The sequence below is a fragment of the Euprymna scolopes genome, chromosome 13, assembly GCF_053919585.1.
Source record: "Euprymna scolopes isolate OS-2025 chromosome 13, ASM5391958v1, whole genome shotgun sequence".
Taxonomy (NCBI): domain Eukaryota; kingdom Metazoa; phylum Mollusca; class Cephalopoda; order Sepiida; family Sepiolidae; genus Euprymna; species Euprymna scolopes.
Genome location: NC_136494.1, coordinates 15,605,540 through 15,630,539, shown reverse-complemented (window position 1 = coordinate 15,630,539; position 25,000 = coordinate 15,605,540). Strand labels below are relative to the sequence as shown.

The 25,000-nt window shown below is 36.8% G+C and overlaps 1 protein-coding gene across 1 annotated transcript in view; it reads right to left on the bottom strand.

Annotated features, from left to right (window-relative positions):
- The window catches only part of LOC145291944 (protein lev-9-like), a 1,240,163-nt gene that overhangs the window by 451,889 nt on the left and 763,274 nt on the right, over positions 1-25,000 (bottom strand). Inside the window, exon 10 of the mRNA XM_080137869.1 lies at positions 5,468-5,641. Within this exon, the coding sequence (XP_079993995.1) occupies positions 5,468-5,641 (174 nt within the window). The remainder of the gene's footprint in view (positions 1-5,467; positions 5,642-25,000) is intronic.

Below are 25,000 nucleotides of genomic sequence, written 5' to 3'. Positions count from 1 at the left end.
TATTACATCTAATAATATTTTGTAAGACCGAAAATCACTGGATTTTGGCATACCAGTAGATATATTTCATATAAGTATTCTGAAGAATATATACATATATAAGTGAGAGTGTGTGTATGAAAACACTTCTCAACTTATATACCGAACGAATATTTGGTCTACAGACTTGAATTTTGGTATATAGGATATTCAGACACGTGGAAAACTTTTTAATCAGTTTTCATCCGGAAAAAGGGTGCTAAGGGATTAAAATCGAAAAATTGGAAGTCATCGAATTTTTATCTGTTGGTCAACCGTTTCACAACTGCGCATGTGCGGCCCTGAAACACGACAGCTTCTTTATGCTAAGAATCAGTAGGTTTGAAAACACTTTGTAAAGATCGTGTCAAACTGGTCCAATGATTATCGTACTTGACTCACGGTCTTATCGCTTTGGTTTCGATCTCAGCTTGAGAAATTTTTTTACACACAAGAAGTTTAGAAAAAAAACATACTACTTTCCTGCACATGTCTCAGTTTCTGTATTAATCAAAATATAATATATATGCATATCTTATGACCAAGCAACATTGGGTAGCCTGCTAGTATTCATATATATATATTATGAAAATATATATATTTTAATTTAGCTCCACAGAATTTCTGCGATTCATCTCGTGAGGACTCGTCAGGCTAACACATGTTACTGCATATTTTTATATCTTCTAGTTTACGAATCAAATTTTTATTTCCGCTCACGTTTTCAGCAGCCAATGGTCAGACTTTATCAGACAATTCTCCTTGTATATTATTTGAGAAGAGCCATTATTTTTTGCATGATGAAAAGTGACTTTGTTTTAACCTGTGTATCCTTAGATACGTTTTACTTATATATTTGTTTATATTTTGTGTAACATTAGTTTCTTCTTTTTTTTAAATTAATTATTATTATTACATACATGTATATATATACTATTTTATTTTATTATTTGTTTATTCTATTTTTTAAGTGATGAGACATCATGTTGAACAAACATGTCGGCAGTAAATCAAATTGGCGAAGAATCAATGCAATCACGATCTTGAGTGTTAAGTAATTTCTAGTAACAAAGATGGCGGAAAAAACCAATGAAGTCCCGATCTTGAGTCGTTTCGAGACAGACGCAGACGGCAAACTGATTGAATCTAAAATTCGACATCTTTTGTAATAACTTTTGAAGCTTCTGATTGGTTGATTATTAAAACTGGGATTATAAAAACGATCGTCAAAATCATTTGAGCCATACCCTCATTATGTATTGTTTTCATAATTTAAAATTTATTTTGCGCATGCATCTGTTTGCTATTTCGTTTCTTCAATTTAAATAGATTATTGATACTTGATTCTACGAGATACGTTTTATCGACACCCTTTGTTTCAGACATTTAAGAACTTACAATTGGTTAATGGATCTAATTAAACTATGTTATAAATAATTTTAAAATAATTTCTCCTAGTGGTTTACTTGATATTTTTTAATGACTTTGTATATTTTAAAATTTATTTTCAACTAGAACCTAAATGCGAAACCTCAGAAACGTAGAGTTACCTCCCCTGTCCTTCTACCAAACATGGTGAATTTATACACCTATAAAAGATCGGAGGTTACAACGATCGAAACGTTATGTAAATAAGACTCAAGATGAGAACATTAGTCCTATTAATCGAAATAAGATGAAAAATCATTCCTCATCTAAAAAAAAAACAACTCAATATTGTAGCATTAATGCAATATTTTCCATTTCTACATGATGTTAAGATTCAGTAAGTTTCCAGCCTTTTTTCGTATGAGCACTTTTATTGATAGTGTTGCATATTATTCTGGGTTGGTTTGGTTGTTTTACGGCATATCAACCCTTTTAGCGTTATTTAATGCCGAATTCAGCTATTTTGGAAATAGTATTCATGTTGCATCCAGTTATTTTGTATTCAACCTCTTTGTATCTTCAATTGCTAGATTGTAGTGTTTGGTTTGGTTGTTTTATAGTGGATTTAAACATGTTTCTTCCCTCACCTGCAGAACATGAATGAGTTTTGAGATGGGAGAGGGAAAAAGAGTTACAATATTAAGGTTTAGTACATTTTAAGTTAGGAAACCAGTCAGGAAGTGGGGGAGATAGAAAGAAATCGGAAACGGGAAGAAAGAAAAAGGGGGGGTATTGTTTTTGCTTTTGGTTTTGCAGAACAAATTTTGCAAAAGGAAATAGAAAAACAAAAGGCATCAATGTTAGGTGCATCTCATCTCAGGAAGCCAATATCTTCAGACAGTCTGATCTGGTAGCACCCGTTATTATTCGGGACAAAACCGGAGTTATTGCTGGTTGTACACACATGCATATGGAGCTGGGTGCACACACGCAAATATTGTTGACAATTCTTCAAAACAAGAAATGTCATAAGAAATAATAACCTTGGGAAGAATGTACAAAAGCATTGGAATTCAAAATTCCTCAACTGATCAAGTTTTCGAAAATGTTAACAACCACTTGGACTGTGGCTTTCGTGAGATGTGTCAATATAAACAACGTTGGTTGGTTGTTTTTGTTTTACGGCATATCAACGTTTTTCAGGTTATTTATTGCCGAATCCAGTTATTTTCAAGAAAGATTTTTTAATAGAATATATTTATTTATTTATTTTTTTTTTTTAGGTCAGTTTCTATTTAACCCATAGTTGGGACCCTAACAGGTACTCCCACTCCGGGTCAGAGTGGACATGGGAGCAAATAGCATTTAAAGGGTGGCTCCACACGCCCTAAAGCCCGCAAGCTGGAGACTCACCATTGGATATAGTTTAAGGTCATATCCAAGACCAATAAACAAATGAATTCGGGTTAAAACAGCCGACCAGTTGTCATCAGTCGTCAACAAGCCACTTCACATTCTTTCTCTGCCTCTGTCTGTCTGTCTGTCTGTCTGTCTGTCTCTCTCTCTCTCTCTGTAGCATACTGTGAAAGTATTTTGAGAGAATAAAGTGCCACTTTTTATATACCCAAAATTGTCAGTGTCTGTTATATGTATTAGCCGCGCATTTTGGCTCAGGATTTATGAAGAATCTCCTTCTTCTAATATATCAACCTTTGGTATAGCATGCACATTTATGATACACTTTGCAAAACATAAACACTTGTGATACCCCGCTGTACAACATATGTCTATACGTCGATTTGATACGTGGTTATACAACATTTGCGTTTATTTGGTGTCATTTGGAGAACAATATATCATCATCTCCCATACAACAGGCCCTGTCGGTGGGGCATTAGAATACACCGACTGCCCCCCTGCAGAGGGTAAAAGTCCCTCAATGGGGGTCCTGGATATGACCTTAAACTATATCCAGTGGTGAGGCCCCAGCTTGTGGACTTTCGGGAGTGTCGAGCCACCCTTTAATTACCATTGCTCCCAGGTCCACTTTGACCCAGAGTGGTAGTACCTGTTAGGGTTCCAACTATGGGTTAAATAGAAACCGACTTGAAAACAACAAATATATTCTATTAAAAATTTTTTCTTCAAAGTCTTTGGATTCGGCATTAAATAACCCGAAAAGGGTTGATATGCCGTAAAATAAAAACAACCAACCAACCCATACAACAATAGCACACACAGGAAACTCTAGGGAGGAAGGAAAATAGATATATAAACAGAGAGGAAAGAGAAAAACATGGGGGAAGAGAGAGGGTGTAAAAAGAGAGAGGATCTATTATAACATGAAAATAAATTCTGACTTTGTGATATCTTGGATTTTGTACTTCTTTTAAAAGGGTGAATATCAACCAATATCATCGTTAAGAAATTATATATTTAATAATCCATAAAAGAAAAATACAAAGTGTAGTATCTGTTCTGATGCTACACTTCAATTTTTTGTTCTCGGTTAGTGGACACGAAATCGTACACGACGGAGACAATTTTTATTTTTGTCCCTTTTCTCCACATTAAAAAAAAACGACTCTTGTGTCTAGCTTTTCTCTCTTGGGAAGGCAAAGTAAATAGGAACAAATACTGATCCAACGGGTCACTGGGGTCATCCTTTATACCTTCTAACGTGTCTATATCGACAAAATTTGTTACAACTGCTTCTACAAAATAATTTCTTGGGATTAAGTAAAGATTTTCATGCGAAATTTTGGTTTGCTTTTATGTAAGGCATTGCAGAAAGAGCTTTTTCCATTTCTGGTACAGAAATGCTGTAAAAAATGGGGTACTTGTGCATTATAATGCATTTAAGTAAGAACACTATTACCTACTTATGTGTCATGTCGAAATTAGTAAAAGCTTTTTTAAAGTTACGGAAAATGATCGAGTAGAAATTCTGCAGGAACTATTTTTTACAAAATAATAAAAAGATCATCGCTGTTACCATATGTTCTTGATCCAACATTTTTGGTACCCCCGACAAAAGGGGGGTGGACTTGTAAATTCATCCTTGTCCGTTCATCCATTCGTCTATCCGCACTTTTCTCAATAACTACACCTTGGAATTTTTCGAAATTTTGCACACACATTAAACATGATAGAAGTAAAAAACTAACAGAACGGATTTTCAGGGAAAACTCCGCTTGCTCCTCTAGGGATACCTTTCGGGTTAAAAATGGCTAAAATTTACACTTTTGTGCTTATTAAAAAAAAATTTATGTCTTGGATTTTTATAAAACTTTCTGAAAAGTTATAACTAACTGATTTCTATATAATTTCTATATAACTTTGCGATAACTCTTGGGTGTGTCCCAGGGGCTCTTTTAAGGCCAATAAAAGTACTCCATTTTTGGGACTATTTTACCATATCTGTCCAAAATTTTCTGTGTATGTCTATTTAGCAGTTTTGCATGATGCTGAACTCAAATTTAAATATGTTAAGGCATTGGGGACTTTTGGGGCTAAATTGTGGAGGGGGGGCAAATGATGGACTTTTTTTTTTGTTGCATGGTGAAGAACTCAAATTTACATATGTTAACGCCTAAAACTGCACTGTTTGGTCATTTTCACCAGGATTTGACGTCTTCTGGGGACTTTTGGGGCTAAATGGGGAGGCAAATGCTGAACTTAGTCATTTTTTTTATGGCCCGTTCACTGTGCACTCATGGGAGACCATGCATGCTTAATTTGTTTAATTAGAAATTGTTGAAGTTAATTGGAAACAAGGGAGATAAGCCAGTTTGACATACAGAATTGGCTGCAATAAAAGAAATTAATAAAACTGCATCATTTAATAAATTTTCTTTTTAATTATTTTTCTACTAAATCATTTTTCGTAATTTTTGTAATTTTGTCCTAATTTTGACATGACAAGTAAATGCATTTTTACGTGAAATGCTTTTTTTAATTTTCAGTTAAAATGCACAAAATGCAATAAATAAATAATAATCTCTCCAAAAAAATAAGATAAATCCAAATGTCTGTGATTATCAAAGGATTTTAAAGTCTGGTTCAAGAACATTGCACTCACCTTCGCATCTTGCGGGTTGTCCACTCCAGTAACCGTCGGGCATGCATCGCCTTTCCGTCGATCCTACCACTTTGTATCCCTCTCGGCAGAAAAACTTTAGGGTTGTGTGGAACGTGTTGCCACTTCCAAATATGTAACCATTAAGCGGTGAGTTTAAAATTGGGCATTCTATCGCTGGCGGGAAAAAGAAAACAGAAAAGAAAAACGTTTCAAACAAATTTAAAGATTCAACAATCAAAAAACTATGTAAGGCGTGGCATTCATTAGAAGTGGAGGCTCGGTCTTCACTTAAAAAAATAATGTAAAAACAATGACAAAGTTTATTGTCAAAAAAAAAAAAAGGCAAAGATCAACGTAGACATTTTAATGCAATTAAAGATTGCCTGCACTTTCTAAAAAAAGGTTTCGACACTAAACACAAATCAAATTCAATATATATATATACACACACACACATATATATATATATATATATATATATATATTCTAGCAGGGGCGCCCGGCGTTGCCCGGTCGTAAAATATGCTTAAATATGATATTTTAATTTACACAGATTTTGTATTTATTATTATAGAGCCATATTGTACTCAATATAGTCATAATTTCCAAAGTAAAAAAAAAGTACTATTTGAGTGCCATCAACTAGAATCGAAACCGAAACCAAAACATAACCAAACATAGTTTCATGATTGAAACTATGTCTACAAGTGAAGCAAAGACTGGAGTTTATTTGTACTCGATATGGTTGGAGTGGGAAAAGGAGTATGAATTTTATTAAATAAACGCTGGTTTCCATGACAACAATGCTTTTGATAGACAAGATGCAAGCAAAGGCGATCAGACGGTCCACAGAGTTTTATAATCATACTACCCTATACGTTGCTCGGTGTTTGGAGGTGTGTGTTGAGCAAAAAAGTGGTAGTAGGCAGGCAGGTTTCAAAAGTAATGCCTCCTATTTTTTTGTTCCACCCGAATTGAGCAGAGAGGATTGCAAATCCCATTGTTATGGTGAATGGACTTAAATATTTATAACGTGAAAGTTTCATTTATCTGTTGCAGATATTAACGGTGTGAGACTCAAAGAAAGCAACTCAGGTCATGGACGTGTGCCAGAAAGGGATGGGTCATTGAATTCCTCCACGTAAAAAAAAAAAAAAAAAAATGGAACCGATCAGCATTCCCTAGCATCTGTTGAAGCTTTACAAAGCTGATGCAGTTGATGTTAGCACAGTTAGGAGATGGGTTTGTTGAGTTCAGAGTGGCAACAAAGATATGACTAACAAAATGCTCTCTGGACGTTTATGCACAGCCACCACCCCATCGCTAGCAAAAGTGCATTTAGATTGGTTGTGACTATATAAAAAAATAAATTCTGGGGCACAAAAAGTCGTTTTTCAACTTTTTTTTTTTTCTAAAAAATTGGATGCATTACATTTGGGACGCTCCTACAAAAATGAATTCATCAAAATATTATTAAGTCCCAAATCTGAAATGGAACACGTACATCAAATCTTTTGCCAGGGACGCTGGGAAAATGGTGGGATCCTTCTACCGCTCCAGAAGATATCTCACTACTGATGCAATTCTCTATCTGTATAAAAGCCAAGTACGTCCAAGGATGGAGTACTGCTGCCACATCTGGGCAGGAGCTGCTAAAAACAGCCTATTCTGCCTTGACAGAGTACAAAATAGACTTCGTGGTTTGGTGGGGGATGCCCTTTTCTCTTCCCTGCAGCCTCTCTCCCACAGAAAAGATGTTGCGAGCCTGTTTTTGTTTTATCGTTATTTCCATGGCAAGTGCTCGTCTGAGCTCCAATATCTTGTCCCCCCTCACAAATCTTTCGCAAGAAACACCCGTCTGGCTGAAACTACTGTCAATAATTTTCCCCACTCGTTGTCTGTGCCTAAATCCAAACGTAGATTCCATGATCAGAGCTTCTTTCTCAGAAGTGCACGATTGTGGAACTCTCTTCCGTTCGCCTGTTTCCCACCTGACTACAACTTGGATGTCTTAAAATCCCACATAAATAAATTCCTGACGAACCGCCCCCTTAAGTAAGACACTCTATCAAACCTCCAATACTAATGATTACTACAATACTATCTCATTGATTACTGTGCACGCAGTAACCCTTATCCCTGAGTGGCTCCTGGGCCTTGATAAGTGGTGACTCATATGTAAAAAAAAAAAATATATAAAAAATAATAATTTATGCTATTAATAGTTTCTACAACCGCTGTCATTAGTACAGGGTGGAACGATAAAACCAACGCCATAGAAAAGGCAACATGATTCCATTTCTGTTTGATGAAAACCGTTTTCTTTATTTTTTGCAGACCATCTACTAGTTGGCTAGTTGTGTACAAATCCCATAGCGATAGGAGCCTTCTATCATGTCTGAAAGTGACACAATGTTCAACGAGCACAATCAGAGATGCGCCGCTGTACAACTCATGCTATCTAGTGAGTTATATTATGACAACAGGACCATTGCCAGCACCCTCAAAATGCATCACGGTTATTGTGTTTGGAGTGGTTTCAAGTGAGGGTCACATCATGTCTCCTCATGTCTTTGAATCGAATGACAATGGCTGGAAAGTTAATACCAAAGTGTACCTGGATGTGCTGAAAAATGTGGTGATCCCTTGAAGCAATCAGGTGATCGCTGGCAGATCCTGGGTATGGCAGCAGAACTCAGCACCGACCCACATATCCAAAGACACCTAGACTGGTTTCAGATGGAGCACTACAACTTGGTACTCTCCTCTTACATCCCCCCACCTCCGCCCCACCACCTTGTAATAATTATATATAAATAATTTAAAGATAACAAAAATAGTCATTAGTTGAAAAACAATTAAGATCATCAGAATGTGACATGCGTCATCAAAAGGTCAAAAGCTGCTCGAGGGTAAAATTTAATCCAATGGATTGATTTTCAATTGGATGATGAAAAACATGAGAAAATTGAAAATGAATTGAACCGGCAAATTTTAATACTTTTGGGGACAGTTTAGGGCAAGTATTTGTTGGCATTTGAAGACGACCATGTTGTAGTCAGCAGAGAAGCAGTCATTAAAGATAGGGTGAACAAGATGAAGATTGTCAGTGGAAAGATAAAACAATTCAATCCTAAGTGGAATCATATGAACGAGTCAAAAAAAAAAAAAAATAGCACTTTATGTTTCCTTGCTAAACATTTACCATTATAAAACTGAGAATCAACAGTAAGTGTAGTAGCTAATGAAAAAGGAGCCTTTGGGTCGCCCTTGACTACAATCCACTACTTTAATTTTATTTTAATCAACAACAGCCCCGAATCATGAATGGTGCTTGTTAAACACGAGTAACGGTTTTAAATTTTAAATGTTTATTAACTCGAAGATAAGGGCTCATGAGATGGAATGATTGTCAGTTGAAAGATGAAGAATATTATGAGAGTATTAAAAATTATTAATGAAATGAACAAAGTTTGGTTTATGGCAAGTTTTTGTTGACATTGGATTCGAAGACGACCATGTTGTAGTGTGCAGGGAAACAGTCTCACGGTATACTTTTCACAGATGAGAAGCCTTAGCAAAGAAGATCCGTCAAAAGAAATTTCATCTAACACTTGGTACATGGAAAAAAGGAAGGTTTTTTTTGTTCCATTATGATAGAAGACGAGTTCTTCCTGTGAATGTCTTACAAGGAGAAACCAGATGTTGGAGCTCAGTAAACCCCATTCCATAGAAATAGGCTTCAACCACAATATTTTTTGATAAAAACTCAAGAGGTTCTATTGGTTGTGTCTTAATGAATACACACTCTTTAAATGACCATTAGCACCATACCCAAGAATTCTACCTTCAAACTCCTCAGCCTAACATTTGCGGCCAATATGAACTGGAACAAATACATAGAGGACATTGCAAAGGCTGCTGCAAAGAAGGTGGGCTCCCTCTATCGAGCTAGAAGACTACTCACACCTGAGAGTATCCTGTACCTCTACGGAGTCACCATTCGCCCATGCATGGAGTATTGTTGCCATATCTGGGCTGGTGTATCTACCACTAGTCTCTCCCCCTCTTAGAGAGAGTTCAAAAAAGAGTTGTCAATCTAATATATCCCACTTTATCAACTCCAGCCCCTCTTCCATTGCTGCAATGTTGCATCACTGTGTCTGTTTTAACGGACCGTGTTCTGATGAACTCGTTGCACTTGTATCCCCTCGACGTACATATCCTTGACAAACCCGCTTAGCAATAAGATCTCACCCTTTCACTGTTGTTGTCCCTAAATGCCAGAAAGCTTTCTATTCTAATAGTTTCTTCCCTTGAACAGCAAGACTTTGGAATTCTCTTCCTGCTGCATGCTTTCCTGGCTGTACTGATATGCAGAAGTTTAAATGTAATATAAACAAATATCTTGTTAATCTTTCCTAGACATGGCCCCAAATAGCAGCCCTTACGTCCAAGTGACGATATGTTTTGTAAGGAGTGAACATGAGTAAAAAACAAAACAAAGAGCGAGAGACTAGTTGTAGAAGGATCAGTCCAGATGTGGCAACAATATTCCATGGTTTTGTAAAAATGTAGAATGCTCTCTGCAGTGAGTCCACCTTCTGTGCAGCTATCTTGGCAATGTCCTCAAAGTATTCATTCCAATTCATGCTTGACTTTGAATATGTGTACATTCGTTTTCCCTAATGTCTTTTATAAAACGTGGTGTCATTAGCATATATACCCACATTAGACACCGTTTCATAAGGGGCAGGGTGTCATTTATGAATATCAGGGATAATAAAACGTTGGTTGGTTGTTTTTGTTTTATGGCATATCAACCCTTTTGGGTTATTTAATGCCAAATCCAGTGATTTTGAAGAACAATTTTTTAATAGAGTATATTTGTTTTTCAAGTCGGTTTCTATTTAATCCATATTTGGGACCCTAACAGCTACTACCACTCCGGATCAGAGTGGACCTGGGAGCAATGGCAATTAAAGGGTGGCTCCACACTCCCCAAAGCCCACAAGCTGGGGCCTCACCATCGGATATAGTTTAAGGTCATATCCAGGACCCCCATTGATCGATCCCTTGGGTACAATATCATATTGAATAATATTGAAGACAACCTGAATTTTATTTCTCACAAATGTTCAAAAATACCACAGGATTAAATTTTCATGAGTTATACCAGTCTTTGTTGAAGGCTTTGGATACATCAAAGGTTACAGCTCTAGCTTCCCCTGCTTTATTCCGTGCATAGTATATGGGTTCAGATATAACAGTTAAAATATCTGCAGTAGAATGGGCTTGCCAAAATTCATACCGTTGGTCAGAAAGAAGCTTAACATTTGCAATCATGCAATACGTTAAGATAATTTTTTCTAATCTAAAATTAAAGAATGATAACTTTAAACAATATCTAATATATAAAGAAAAGTCAGTTGGATTCTCAAAATAAGGCCTAAATAGTATCATAACTGATAAATCAATATTTGATTCTAGCTAGCTAACAATTTACGTAAATTTTCAGTCCATGTTCTTTACATATTTTCAATCCATTTCATTGATCACATATTCTACCCAACCCCGTATTTTCTTTATTTGGAGAAAAATTCCAGATGCCCATTCTAATCTTTTATTGGCTCATCACCTACGTTTAATGGCCACTAAAATAGCTATTCTTGTTACTTATACAGAACAATATGTTTTACGAATGAAATCCATTGAGTAAATTCATTAAATGTTATAGTATATAAAAAAAGGGTCGAAATAGAAATTTAAAAAGGAAATAAGGAACCATTTTTAAAATATGTTGACGCATGGAACATAGGGAAGAACATTTTAGCAAATCGAGCAATGACATGACAAGCATGGAATAAAAGCGTTAAATGAATGATTAAATCGACTGTAAATGGAAATCTTGAAAGAACATTACTTGGAATGACAGGACCGCAGACTAAACTGTTTTACGCTAAGAAGACAATCTTTTCGCCATTAATAGAAAAAGACATTGGAAAGGTCTGCAAAAAGATTTTTTATATTTAATTATTTAGATTATTCCTGAAGGGAGGACTATATATATATATATATATATATATATATATATATATTAGTGATGGGACGATTCCAATATTTTTTCCAGTTCCATAAAATCACTGATTCCAAAAACCAGGACAAAGCTCAAAGAAAATCAAATTGCCTCCTCCCTTGAGGCTTGCATTTACTAACATCCGTGGGCTCAGAACTAATTTAAATGATCTTGAAGCATTTCTCCTAACAAACACCTCGGATATCTTAGCACTAAGTGAAACTAACCTACACTCCTCCATCCCCTTTAACTACTTTAACATGCCCGGATATCTCCCACTCTGCCGTAAGGACTCTGACAGACATATGCACGGGCTTGGAGTATATATTCGAAACATCCTCCCCCTGAAGAGAGAAAGAAAACTAGAATCGGACAATCAAGCCTTTATGTGCTTTAGACTTAACATGCAACATAATATTAGTTACTTTTATTTTCTCTACCGCTCTCCCTCAACCAAGGACTGTACCATAATAAACAAAGTCTCTGACAGCATAGATACAGCACTTTCCCTCGACACCAGCGCACAAGTTCATGTATTTGGTGACTTCAATGTCCACCACAGTAACTGGTTTGGGTTCTCTGATTACACAGATGCAGCTGGTAGCACAACACATAGCTTATCTATATCTCATTCCCTATCACAGACAGGCACGTTTCCAACCAGTTTCCCTGACTAGCAAGAGCAACACGCATCACTTTTAGATCTGTTTCTGACCACAGTTCCGGATGATTGTGTTACGAGCGCCCACAGCCCACTTGGGAATGCTGATCATGTAGTGATAATAGTTAAAATCACCCTAAACTCAAGAGCCAAAATGGAAGAGCCATTGCTCAAAACAATGAGATATTATAAAAAGGCAGACTGGGAAGCCATCAGGGATCTCATTAGAGATGCTCCATGGCGAAATATCTTTTCACTTCCTGCTGAACCGTGCGCAAATGATACCACTGAATGGTTCAAAACAGCAATTGAAACACATATCCTCAAGCGGAAATTTTATAGCAAGTCCCACTCTCCCCAATGGTTTATTTCCACATGTGCAGCTGCCATCACGCAAAGGCAGCACGCGTACCACAGATTTAACCGACATAAATCCAGTTCAAACAGACAGAAGTATATAGAAGCCAGAAGTAACTGTAAGAAAGAAATAGCGACAGCTAAGAGAGAATTTACTGAAACCACCCAAAATCGCATCGAAGCTCAGAAATTAGGAACTTGTGACTTCTGGAAAATCTACAAGAGTGTAGTAAATAAGGGGCAATCAACAATTCCCCCACTATCCAACAATCATGAAGTTGTTTGCTCAGCAACCGAGAAGGCTAACATGCTTGCCAGTTGGTTTACCTCCAACTTCACACTAGACGCTGCTAACCACCCTATCCCAGACTTTCCTTTGCGGACAGATGCCACACTTGACAATCTGAAAATCACCCCTTCTCAGGTGCATGTCATTATGAAAAATCTTGACACTGCCAATGTATGTGGATCTGAACTCATCCCGGCTGTGCTATTAAAAAAGTGCTCTGCTGAAGTAGCTCCACTCCTCTCCAAACTTTACAAATGCCTTAATGAATCTTGCTTTCCTGCCCGCTGGAAAACTGCTTCTGTGGTATCAGTTTTCATGAAAGAACTGACCCAGCAAATTACCGCCCCATTAGCCTCCTCCCACTTTTTGCCAAAATATTTGAGTCCATAATTAACCAAGCTCTAGTTCATCACCTTACAGATGCTAAACTTCTTACCGACCAACAATATGGATTAAGGCAAACCCATTCCACAGCAGACATTCTAACTGTAATCTCTGAGCGTATATACCATTCACTTGACAAAGCAGGGGAGGGTAGAGCAGTCGCTATAGATATATCTAAGGCTTTTGACAGGGTATTGCATGAAGGTCTTCTCAGGAAAATCAGATCATACCGTATCACTGGTGGAATACTTAACATAATTAAATCCTTCTTAGATAAGAGAAAAATCTAGGTTGTCCTCGATGGCCGCACATCTAAACAATATGATATAAATGCAGTAGTGCCTCAGGGGTCTATCCTTGAACCTCTATTATTCATAATATTCATAAATGACCTCCCTGACAAAATTGTCTGTGAGATGGGTATATATGCTGATGACACCATGCTCTATAACAGACACGACAGGAAAACAAATGAACACATATCTAAAGAAATGGCAGAAACACTAGAGGATGAGTCCAATCTGTAGTGGAATGGGGACAAAAATGGATGGTCACATTCAATGCTGCCAAGACTAAACTTGTTTCCTTCAATAATTACAAGAAACCTTCTCTACCACCAATAGCAATGGCCAAAGACTCTTTATCTGAAAGCACATCTTTTAAACTCCTCGGCCTAACGTTCACAAGAAACATGAGTTGGAACAATTACATTGAGAGCATTGCCAGGACCGCTGCGAAAAAGGTAGGTTCTCTCTACCGTGCTAGAAAGCTACTGACCCCTGAAAGTATCCTGCACCTCTATAAGGCCACCATTCGCCCATGTATGGAGTATTGTTGTCATATTTGGGCTGGTGCATCTGCTACTAGTCTCTCACTCCTAGACAAGGTTCAAAAGAGAGTTGCCAACCTGATAGGTCCTGAACTGTCATCCAAGCTTCAACCTCTGTCCCATCGACGCAATGTAGCATCCCTCTGCCTGTTCTACAAGTACTTTAACGGTGAATGCTCTGACGAACTGCAAGCACTTGTACCCCCTCGGCGTAAATACCCCCGACAAACCCAACAAGCAGCAAAATCCCACCCCTTCACAGTTGCGATCCCTACATGTAAGAGAGACTTCTACTCCAGTAGTTTCTTCTCCAGAACCGCTAGACTTTGGAACTCCCTGCCAGGTTCCTGCTTCCCTAACTGTACTGACATGCAGAAGTTCAAGTGTAACGTGAACCGACATCTTGCTGGCCAACTCCCCACCTAGTACCCCTGTAGCCTGTGTCCCTAATAGTAGCCCCCTACATCAAAGTGGCAATATACCTTGTTTGGGGTGAAAATGTAATAAAAATTTTTTTTTTTAATTTAACTATAGAGTTGTTATTTATTCCCAACTAGCCTGGGTACCTAGCGTGTAGCCTGGGTGCCCGGCGTTACCTGGGTTCTTGGAGGTGTGTGTTGAGCAATAAAAAAAGTGGTAGTTGACAGGCAGGTTCGAACCCTTACCACGAAGGGGGGAAAGAATGTGAAAAAAAGACAAAAAAAATGTTATGTCTTTACTAGTGCGTCTATCGCCGAACCGGAAGTGGCGAAGGCTCAAATTAAGGCCAGTCAATCAAAGAAAGGGGATGACTTTCGAAAATATTGGCAAAAAAAAAAAAACTACCTCTCCCTGTAGAAAAGTGCTCAGTTGAGGGTGAACGATTTAATATTTTTAGCCAATCTTTCGATATCTGTCGTCTGAAGGGCCGAGCTTAAAAACGATACCAATCTCATGAAAATCCGTCACCTCTGTCAGACATTTTAGGTAGTTGGAGGACCCTGGCATCAAAATTCGGGCTTTATCTCGTGAACTGAATATCTTACCCTCTACCATGAAGCTTGCACGAAATGAAGACCTTTGCTGCTTCTCACACAAGCGATGCAGAAATCAACTTCTAACAGAAACGGCCCGCAAAAACCGTCTGATAAAGTCAAAGCAACTTCTGAACAAAGTGAGGCATACCGTGGAACATCAAACAATTTGGTTCTTTTTCGATGAACAAAAAACGTTTGTTCAAATCAAAAGCACAACACGCAGAATAACAGATGGCTTCCATACGATCCGAAAGACACTCCTAGACTAAATTTCCCTAAACTGTCATGGTTTTCAGATTCGTGTTCTCAGAGGGTGGTATGATGACTTTGCCTTTTTTCAAACAGGGTCTCAGGTTGAATTCTGATACCGACATGGAGTTGCTAACCACTGCCATGAATAACAAGGGTAGTAATAATAGGTCGTATGTATGGCAGCAGGATTCGACTCAAAAATAGTTGTCAGTTAATTTTACCATTACACAAATCCCAATATTTGGCCTCCAAACTCTTCTGATCTTAACCCGATGGATATTTATGTATGAGGCATGGTTGAGAAAGATACCAGTCGCAATACCAATCCTACAAGAGACCAGTAAATCAACAGAATTAAAGTGGTTTCTGAGGCTCTTCTAAGATAAAGTGTAAAATCATATTACTCCAGGTTCTAGGCCCAGATTGAGATTGCATGACACACTAATGGCGGTTATTTTGAGTGAAAGTCTTCAACAACAGTTTGATTTTCTTATTTGAAATCAATTAAATTTTATAGATACAAAGCGCCTTTTCTTTTTCCTGATAAAGCTATGAATTTTACCTCAAACATCCTGTATATATCTACATATATACTATAAGTTATAAAATATATATGGCAATTAAGCTACACAGAATATTCCGCATTTCATCCACGCTAGGATTCATCAGGCTTATGTGAGAATTTTGTGGTTGTCTTGCATCTTTATATACGCACCTTCTATTGTGTTTTTAGTTAGCCAATCAGCTCTCTAGGGTGCGGGGAAAACTAGAAAGCTGATTGGCTAACTAAAAACACAATAGAAGGTGCGTATATAAAAACGCGAGACAACCACAAAATCCTCTCATAAGCCTGATGAATCCTATCATGGATGAAACGCGGAATATTCTGTGTAGCTTAATTGCCATATATATTTTATAACTTACTACCTAACTCTACCTACGTATTGAGCACTGTTGAAGTAAATACTTAAAGTTTACGCATAAATGTATACTTTCGTATATTAATTTATGTGATTAAATGAAGTAATCATATATATATATATATATATAATTTGAGGTTGCTATTTTCCAAAGGTAGGAAAATATAACGAGGTTCATACAAGAGTGCTCAATACAGAAGTAGAGCAGGTTACATTTGTCTTTACATAAACAGAAGTTTGTTGCTACACAGTCATGAGCATTAGTTAGTAAATACTAGTAGACCGAAACATGCTCATGACTGTGTAGCAACAAACTACTGCTTATGTAAAGACAAATATATATATATATATATATATATATATATATACGTCAATTGAATAAAATCACAACCTAATTGAATAGAAATTCACTTATTTTGGCGTTAAGCTCTTACAGCTGTTTCGTGAAAGGATGGACAATTACCTCTCGTCCATAGATCTGTAAATCTTCCATCCAGTCACTCCTCAGAGACGCTTACAACTATTCCCAACAAGTTCTTCAATCCGTTGTGAACACGTTTTATATATATATATATATACACACACACACACACACTAACAGGCCACTCGACACTTCCTGGTCATAAAATACATTTAAGTAATATATTTTAATTCTTACAGATTTCATATTTATTAATATAGAGCTGATGCTTTATTAATTATTATATTGTACCCAATACATATTAGTGGCTGCCTGTCATGGCCCGGTCATAAAATATATTTAAATATGATATTTTAATTCATGCAAATTTCATATTTATATTATAGCGCCAATACGCTATTGATTATCATATTGTACTTTGATTACTTTGAAAGGGACTAGAGTTTCATGTGTGTGCTATCAATAAAAGTGCTTATACAAAAAAGTCTGGAAATTTATTTGGGCATCTCATATATATATTACAGAAAGAGGACGCATACTCGTTTCTATTTCAGGAGTAACGTTAACCGGGAGTTCTAATAAAGGAGGACAACTTCTAATTCTTACAATAGACACTAATCATAATTTTTTATTCAGACCATTATTCACGTTTTATGTTTCAATTATCAAAAACAGTGCTTTCAGTATTTTGATATTATTTTTCTGTTTTTGGCTGCCAATAATTGTTTTCTTGTTAAACAAAAGATGTTCAAATTATTATATAAATATGCATTAGTCAAACTAAACTGTTTCAGGCTAAGGAGACAGTCTTTTAGCCATTAATAGAAAAAATACATCGACGGTGTCTGCAAATACTGACTTTTTTTTTTTTTAGATAATACCTCAAGAGAAAAAACTATATATAAAAGTGACTTCATCCGTCTGTCTGTTTGTATGAGGAACTGCCTCTACCGAACTATGTCAATTTTTGATCTACAGCCTTGAAACTTGATATATAAAGGATTTGGACCATAGAAAAAAATTGATTTAGATTTCTTAAAAATAACTGGATCCAATACTGCTGCCATATCTGGACAGGAGCTGCTAAAAACAGCCTATCCTGCCTTGACAGAGTACAAATAGACTTTGTGGCTTAGTGGGGGATGCCCCTTTCTCTACCCTGCAACCTCTCTCCCACAGAAGAGACGTTGTGAGCCTATCCTTGTTTTATCGTTATTTCCATGGCAGGTGCTCGTCTGAACTCCAATCTCTGGTTCCCCTCTCGCCAATCTTTTACGAAAAACACCCGTCTAGCTGAATCCACTGTGAAAAATTTCCCCCACTCTATATCTGTGCCTAAATCAAAACGCGGATTCCATGAACAAAGCTTCTTTCTTAGAACTCTGTTCCTGTGGAACTCTGTTCCGTCTGCCTGCTTCCCACCGGACTACAACTTGGATGTGTTCAAGTCCAATGTTAACAAATTCCTAATGAACCGCCCCCTTAAGTAAACACTTCATCAAATCTCCACACTAACGTAATGTACTTGCAATAACCCTTATCCCTGAGTGGCTTCCGGGCCTTGATAAGTGGTGATCACTGTGTAAAAAAAAAAAATAAATAAATAAAAAATAACACACACGCTATTATATTAATATTAGTGATGGGACGATTCCAATTATTTTTCCTGATTCCGATACAATTACTGATTCTGTACTAAATTCTCGATTCCAATACAATTACCACTTCTAATTCCGATTTTATTTAAATCTCGAAATATTTCACAATAGAGTTGTTATTTTTCATGATTTCCGTAAAAAACACATGGTGAATATGCAGATATTTTCTTAAACGCAAAATTACACTTGTGGAGGATGATTTATCGATTTTAGCGTTACTGGTATTTTAAAATCAATAAATATTTATTATTTCATCATTATTATTAGCAATGGAAGATTTTGCTTGAAACAAAATTCAAATAAAAAAGGACGATTAAAAGAATCGATTTGACATCGGGAAATAAGCATCAATTTTTTTGATTCCGATAACCCCAAATTTGTTGATTTTTCCGATTCCCGAATCTGATTCCAATTAATCCTCCTAATACTAATTAATATATCTAGATTCAAGTCTTATATTTACATTGAATTCTTATTTTAATATCACCTAAAGGGCATAAAGAAAATTATATATTCAAACTCTTACTTGAAAAAAAAAATTATATTAACCACTATGTGTATTTCTGAATTTTTGAGATGAGGATTTATAATTCGTATTACTTGGATTATTCGGACTACTGTTCTCATCTTGAGTGTTATTTTCAGGTTTTAGTCAATATATTAATTGTTTACACCGTTTTGGGGGGGGGTTCCACTCAAGGATTACAACAAAACATGCTACATATTACAAGGAGTAGCACTGCACAGTGACCCTCACTTAAGAAGGAAATGTACCCATAAAAAATTATTTAGTAATATACGGTTATATTGAATCCTATCATCCCCCCAACCTGTACAATGCAGCTATATATGAGTGACCTTGTATGTGTATCTGTGTCAGTGTGGAACGGTCTCTACTAAACTACTTTGTCAATTTTTGCTCTACAGGCTTGGAACTTGATATATAAAGTTATAAAATATATATGGCGATTAAGCTACACTGAATATTCCGCGTTTCATTCACTCTAGGACTCTTCAGCGGAATATTCAGTGTAGCTTAATCGCCATATATATTTTATAACTTACTAACTAGCTCTACCTACGTATTGAGCACTTTTGAATTAAATACTTAAAGTTTACGCATAAATTTATACTTTCGTATATTAATTTTATGTGAGTAAATTAAGTAGTTATATATATATGCTATTCTGATGTATGAAACAAGTTCGATTTGGTTTTAGTCCGAAAAAATCTGCTAAGGAGTAAAACTTTTTAAAAAAGCAATGGAATCTTGTAGGCATAAGGCGAAGTGATATTACGTTTTAGTCGTTTATTCATGCATAAATATATATTTATACGTTTAAGTCGGTTAATATGTGCAGTTTTGATAAGCATGTGGCCTTAGCTCAGATGGTAGCAAATAACGCTAGAGAGCTAGTTGTTTTGATTTTGATCCTAGCTGATGGCATCCAAGTCATTTCTTTTTAAAAACTATTGAAATCGCTACTATATATTGGTCATAATCTATAAATATAAAAGCGAAATTGTATGTATGTTTGTATGTGTGTTCGCTTTTTCTGTATGTCTACAAAAGGCTTTTTTCAGAGAAGCGGTCGCTCGCCTAACAACTTTTTAAAACTTTTTATATCAGATATAAAACGTAATATCTCAGAGTTAACAACGAAGCTCGCCTGTCTATTTAATTTGCTCGACTTTGGGAAGATAAATATTCAACATTTGTTGCTTGCCACATGTGGGTTAGTCTTTTTTCCTATAACATCTTGGGAAGCGTTCCCGCCGTAAATGAAATACTATCCCGCAGTCAAACTTGACCTCATTAACCCATTAAAACAGGCACCTGCCAAATCCAAGTAATTAAATAAATTCAAACGTGTTTCCGTTAGCATCTCGCGGTGGGGCAATGGTTAACGTCACACGTTTTTTTTTTTTTTCACACTTTAATTTACAACTTTGCCTCAAGGGTTCGGGTTCGATCCTCATACTTACCTACCAAAACATTTTTTACCACCACCCCCCACCCCACCCCCGGAGTTTCCACACACACACCTCCAAACACCCGGGCAACGCCGGGTAACCCTCGCTAGTCTATTATATAAATCTAGTCTATTATAAAACTATTCTATTATATAAATCTCACTTGTTTCTTTAAATGTATGTATGTATGTATGTATGTATGCCTAAAACTTTCGCCAGAGGCGACGTATTTTCACAAGATTGGTATCATTGTAAAGTTGGACCATTCGGGCGACAAATATCGAAAAATTGGCCAAAAACATTAATTTGTTCACTCTCAACTGGGCACTTTTCTACAAGGAGGGGTCGTTTTTTTTTGCCAATATTTTCGAAAGTCATCCCCTCTTTTCGATTGACTAGTCTTAATTTAAACCTTCGCCACTTCTGGTTTGGCGATAGACGCAACGGCAAAGACGTCACGGTTTTTTTTTTACATTCTTTTTCCTCCTTTGCTTTACAGGTTCGACTATGTCTGGCTACTACCACTTTTTTTTTTTTTTTTGCTCAACACACACCTCCAAACACCCGGACAACACTGACTAGTAATACAATAAACAATAGAGAATTGGTTCTCTAATTATAAATACAAAAATCTGCATAAAATTAAAACATATTTGAGCATATTTTACGTCCGGGCAACGACGGGCGATCTGCTAGTTATATATAAAAATAAAGAAAAAAAAAATCGCCCACTAAATAAAACTAGTTCGACACGAAATATATTTTTAGAAAATCTAATACAGAGGTTTTCAAGAGAAGTTAGAAATTTATTTGTGGAGGACAAAAAAGGGGGGGGGATATTGATAAAAAATAAATATTTTTTTGTTCAACTTTTGTTTAGAAATAATTATTTTCTATTTCTGTCGTTGCTGTTCCTCTTTTCTCATCAATATAAGGTTAAGGCTGTTTATGTTCGTATCGCACAAATCGATAAATGTCGTTTTTTTTTTAAAAACAACGAGATGAAGAAGCAGGAAAGAAAAGAAAAGAAAAAAGAAGAAAAGAATCCTGTCAGAAAGTGCCAAAATTTCACAAAAAAACACTCGACCAGCTACAACCACTATAAACGATTTCCTCCACTCTCTATCTGTGCCTAAATCTAAATGCAGATTCCATGAACAAAGTTTCTTCCCTTTGGGGACAATTTACTTGGCCTTTTGGTCAAGATCAAAGTGTAGTATCTGCTCTTCAGATGCTGCACTTCCATTTCTTGTTCTCTTTTGGTGGAGGAGCAGTCCTTCACGACTGAGGCAATTTTTTATTTTTGTACCTTTTCTCCACGTTAAAAAACGATCCTGGTGTCTAACTCTGCCCTGTGGGGAGGCATTGTAAATAGGTACAATGAAGGGATTAGATTTTGGTACTTGTCGGGTTGATTTAGAGTATATAGGTTGCGAAGCTATACGAAAGTTTACCAGAGCACATTTTGTTGAAACATTGTGGTGATGAGACAGGGATTGAAATTTTTTAGACTGTGAGGAACATATTGGATTAGAGACTCTTTTTGGGGTCATATCTAAGAAGGGGATACTTTGCAATGCTCGGATTATTTTTTATAAGAAAGTCATCAATTATCAAGACCCGAAGGCCACTAGAGAATAAGGATTAATGAGTGTACAGTGCCATTAAGACAATGACTTAGTGATTATTGATGATGGAAATTGGGTAGAATTTAACAATTCAAGAACTTCTTTACATTAGACTTGAAGATGACCACGTTGTATAAAACTAGGAAGTAGTTCAACGAAACCGAGTTCCACAGGTAGGCAGTTTTTTTTTTTTTTTTTTGACAAAGGCATCACCACATTATCAAGGCCCAGAGGCCACTCAAGGATAAGGATTAAAGAGTGTACAGTAGAAATTGGTCAATATAGTAATCATTAGTAATGAAAATTTGGTAAATTTGATAACTTATATGGAACGGCTCATCAAGAACTTATTTACTTTAGACTTGAAGACAACCATATTGTAGTCAGCCGGAAATCAGGAAAACGGAAGACAATTCCACAGGCGTGCAGTTCTAAGAAAGAAGCTTTGTTCATGGAATCTACGTTTAGGTTTAGGCACAGATAAAGAGTGGGGGAAATTATTGATAGTGTTTACAGCTAGACGAGTGTTTCTTCTGAAAGTTTGGCGAGGGGAGACCATAGATTGAAGCTCAGTTGAACACTTTCCATGAAAATAACGATACATCAGAGACAAACTCGCAACATCTCTTCTGTGAGATAGAGGTTGCAAGGAGGAGAAAAGGACATCTCCTACGAGGCTACGAAGTCTATTTTGAACTCTATCAAGGCAGGACAAGTCCTTTCTAGCAGCTCCTGCCCAGATGTGGCAACAGTATTCCATCCTTGGACGTACCTGGCTCTTATATAGATAGAGAATAGCATCAACAGTGAGATATCTACTGGATCGATAGAAAGATCCCACCATTTTTCCAGCGGCCTTGGCAACAGATTTGATATACGTGTTCCATTTAAGATCAGGAGTAATGGTCAAGCCCAGAAGCTTGTCAAAACTTGAGGCCTCCTGAAGACGAGAGCCATTCATTTCAATTGATGACAAATGTGGATTAGAATGTTGATGATGTAAAGAGAGAAGCATGGTTTTAGATGCATTGAAAGTAACCAGCCACTCCTTTCCCCATTGTACTACATGCTCAAGATCAGAGGAGAGAGAATTGGAGAGAACTTGGTCGTTTACTGTCTTAGATGTGGTACCATAAATGGTAGTGTCGTCAGCATAAATGTCTACAAATGATGTAAGGATATGATTTGGAAGATCATTAATGTAAATCAGGAAAAGAGTTGGGCCCAGGATGGATCCCTGAGGGACACCGGCATTAATACTGTGAGCTTCTGATTTTTGCCCCTCAACTACTACTCTTATGAACCTATCAGAAAGAAATGATTTAATAATTGAGAAGACTTTTCCAGCTATACCATAGCTAGCGATCTTATGAAGTAAACCTTTATGCCATACCCTATCAAAGGCTTTAGATATGTCAAGAGCAATTGCCCTAGAAAGATTGCCACCGTCGAGAGATTTGCTAATCCTATGCGATATAACTGTAAGGACATCTGCTGTAGATCTAGCAGAACGGAAACCATATTGAGTGTCACTAAGAAGGTTATTTTTGTTGAGATGGTTGATTACTTCTGTATTTAACACAGATTCTAGCAACTTACTCATGACGCACAGGAGACTTATTGGCCTGTACTGAGAGGGGGATGAGCGATCACCTGAATTCTTAAATACAGGGCATACTGATGAGATTTTCCAGGGAGATGGGAAACTATTCTCCTTAAGACAACGTTTAAACAGTTTTGTAAGTATGGGCGCTAGTTCAGGTTGAAGTTTTTTGAGTACTATAATTGGAATACCATCAGGGCCAGTTGCTTTACTCGAATCAAGGTTTTTGATTAGCTTCGCAACATCACGTACAGATATACGTATATCACATAGCGTGTTTTCTGATACAGGAGGAAATATTGGGGGTTGGCGGTCTTGGTCGCAAAGGGTAGAATTAGCTGCAAAGTTCTTGACAAAGAGTTTGGCTTTGTCTGATGTTGACGAGATTACCTCAGGTCCATTGATAATAGTTGGGATGGAGCACACGCTTCTGTTCAGGATTCTGTTTGCTATTTGCCAAAACTGGTGGGAACCAAGCCGCTGCTCAGCTACTTTGGACTTAACAGATTGAGCATACAACTCTCTTGCGTTCCTTATTACTTTCTTACAATGGTTGCTATTTGCCAAAACTGGTGGGAACCAAGCCACTGCTCAGCAGTTCTATGAAAGAAACTTTGTTCATGAAATTTGCATTTAGAATTAAGGTTAGACATATTTATTTCGCCTATAAGCTTCCATTTCTCGCAAAAATCTATTTATAGACGTACAGGATACTCTCAGGTGTGAATAGTTTCCTAGCTCGATAGAGAGAACCCACCTTATTTGCAGCGGCCTTTGCAATGCCCTCGATATATTTGTTCCAGTTTATATTGTCCGCGAATATTAAGCCAAGAAGTTTGAAGGAAGAATTCTTCGGCAGGGTTTTATATGTCATGGATATAGGGGGTTGGAGAGGCGTCTCGTAATTGTTAAAGGAGAGCAGCTTAGTCTTTTCTTCATGCATGATATAAAACATTGTATCATCAGCAAATATACCCATCTCGAACACAATATTATCAAGGAAGTCGTTTATGAATATAAAAAATAATAGTGGTTCAAGAATCGACCCCTACATTAATGGTATGCTGCTTGGATGCATGTCCATCAATGGGCCTATTGTCTAAGAAGGATCTAATATTTAGTATACGTCCAGTTATACCATACGATTTAATTTTCATTAACAGATCTTTATGCCAGATTTTGCCAAAGACCTTGGATATATCAAGGGCTACAGCCTTGGCTTCGTTCACATTATCCAGTGCATGGTATATGTATTCAAAGATGACTTAAAATATCTGCAATAGAAGGATATTGTCTAAATCCATACTATTTGTCAGAGAGAAGATTCGTTTTTGCGAGACTAGTGCTTCATTAATTTAGGTCTCAAAAATTTTAGTGAAGAGGGGGAGGAGACTGATAGGGCGATAATTGACATTTTCTACGGTATTAAAAAAAGGAACTTTATAACAAAATATATCTAACTTTG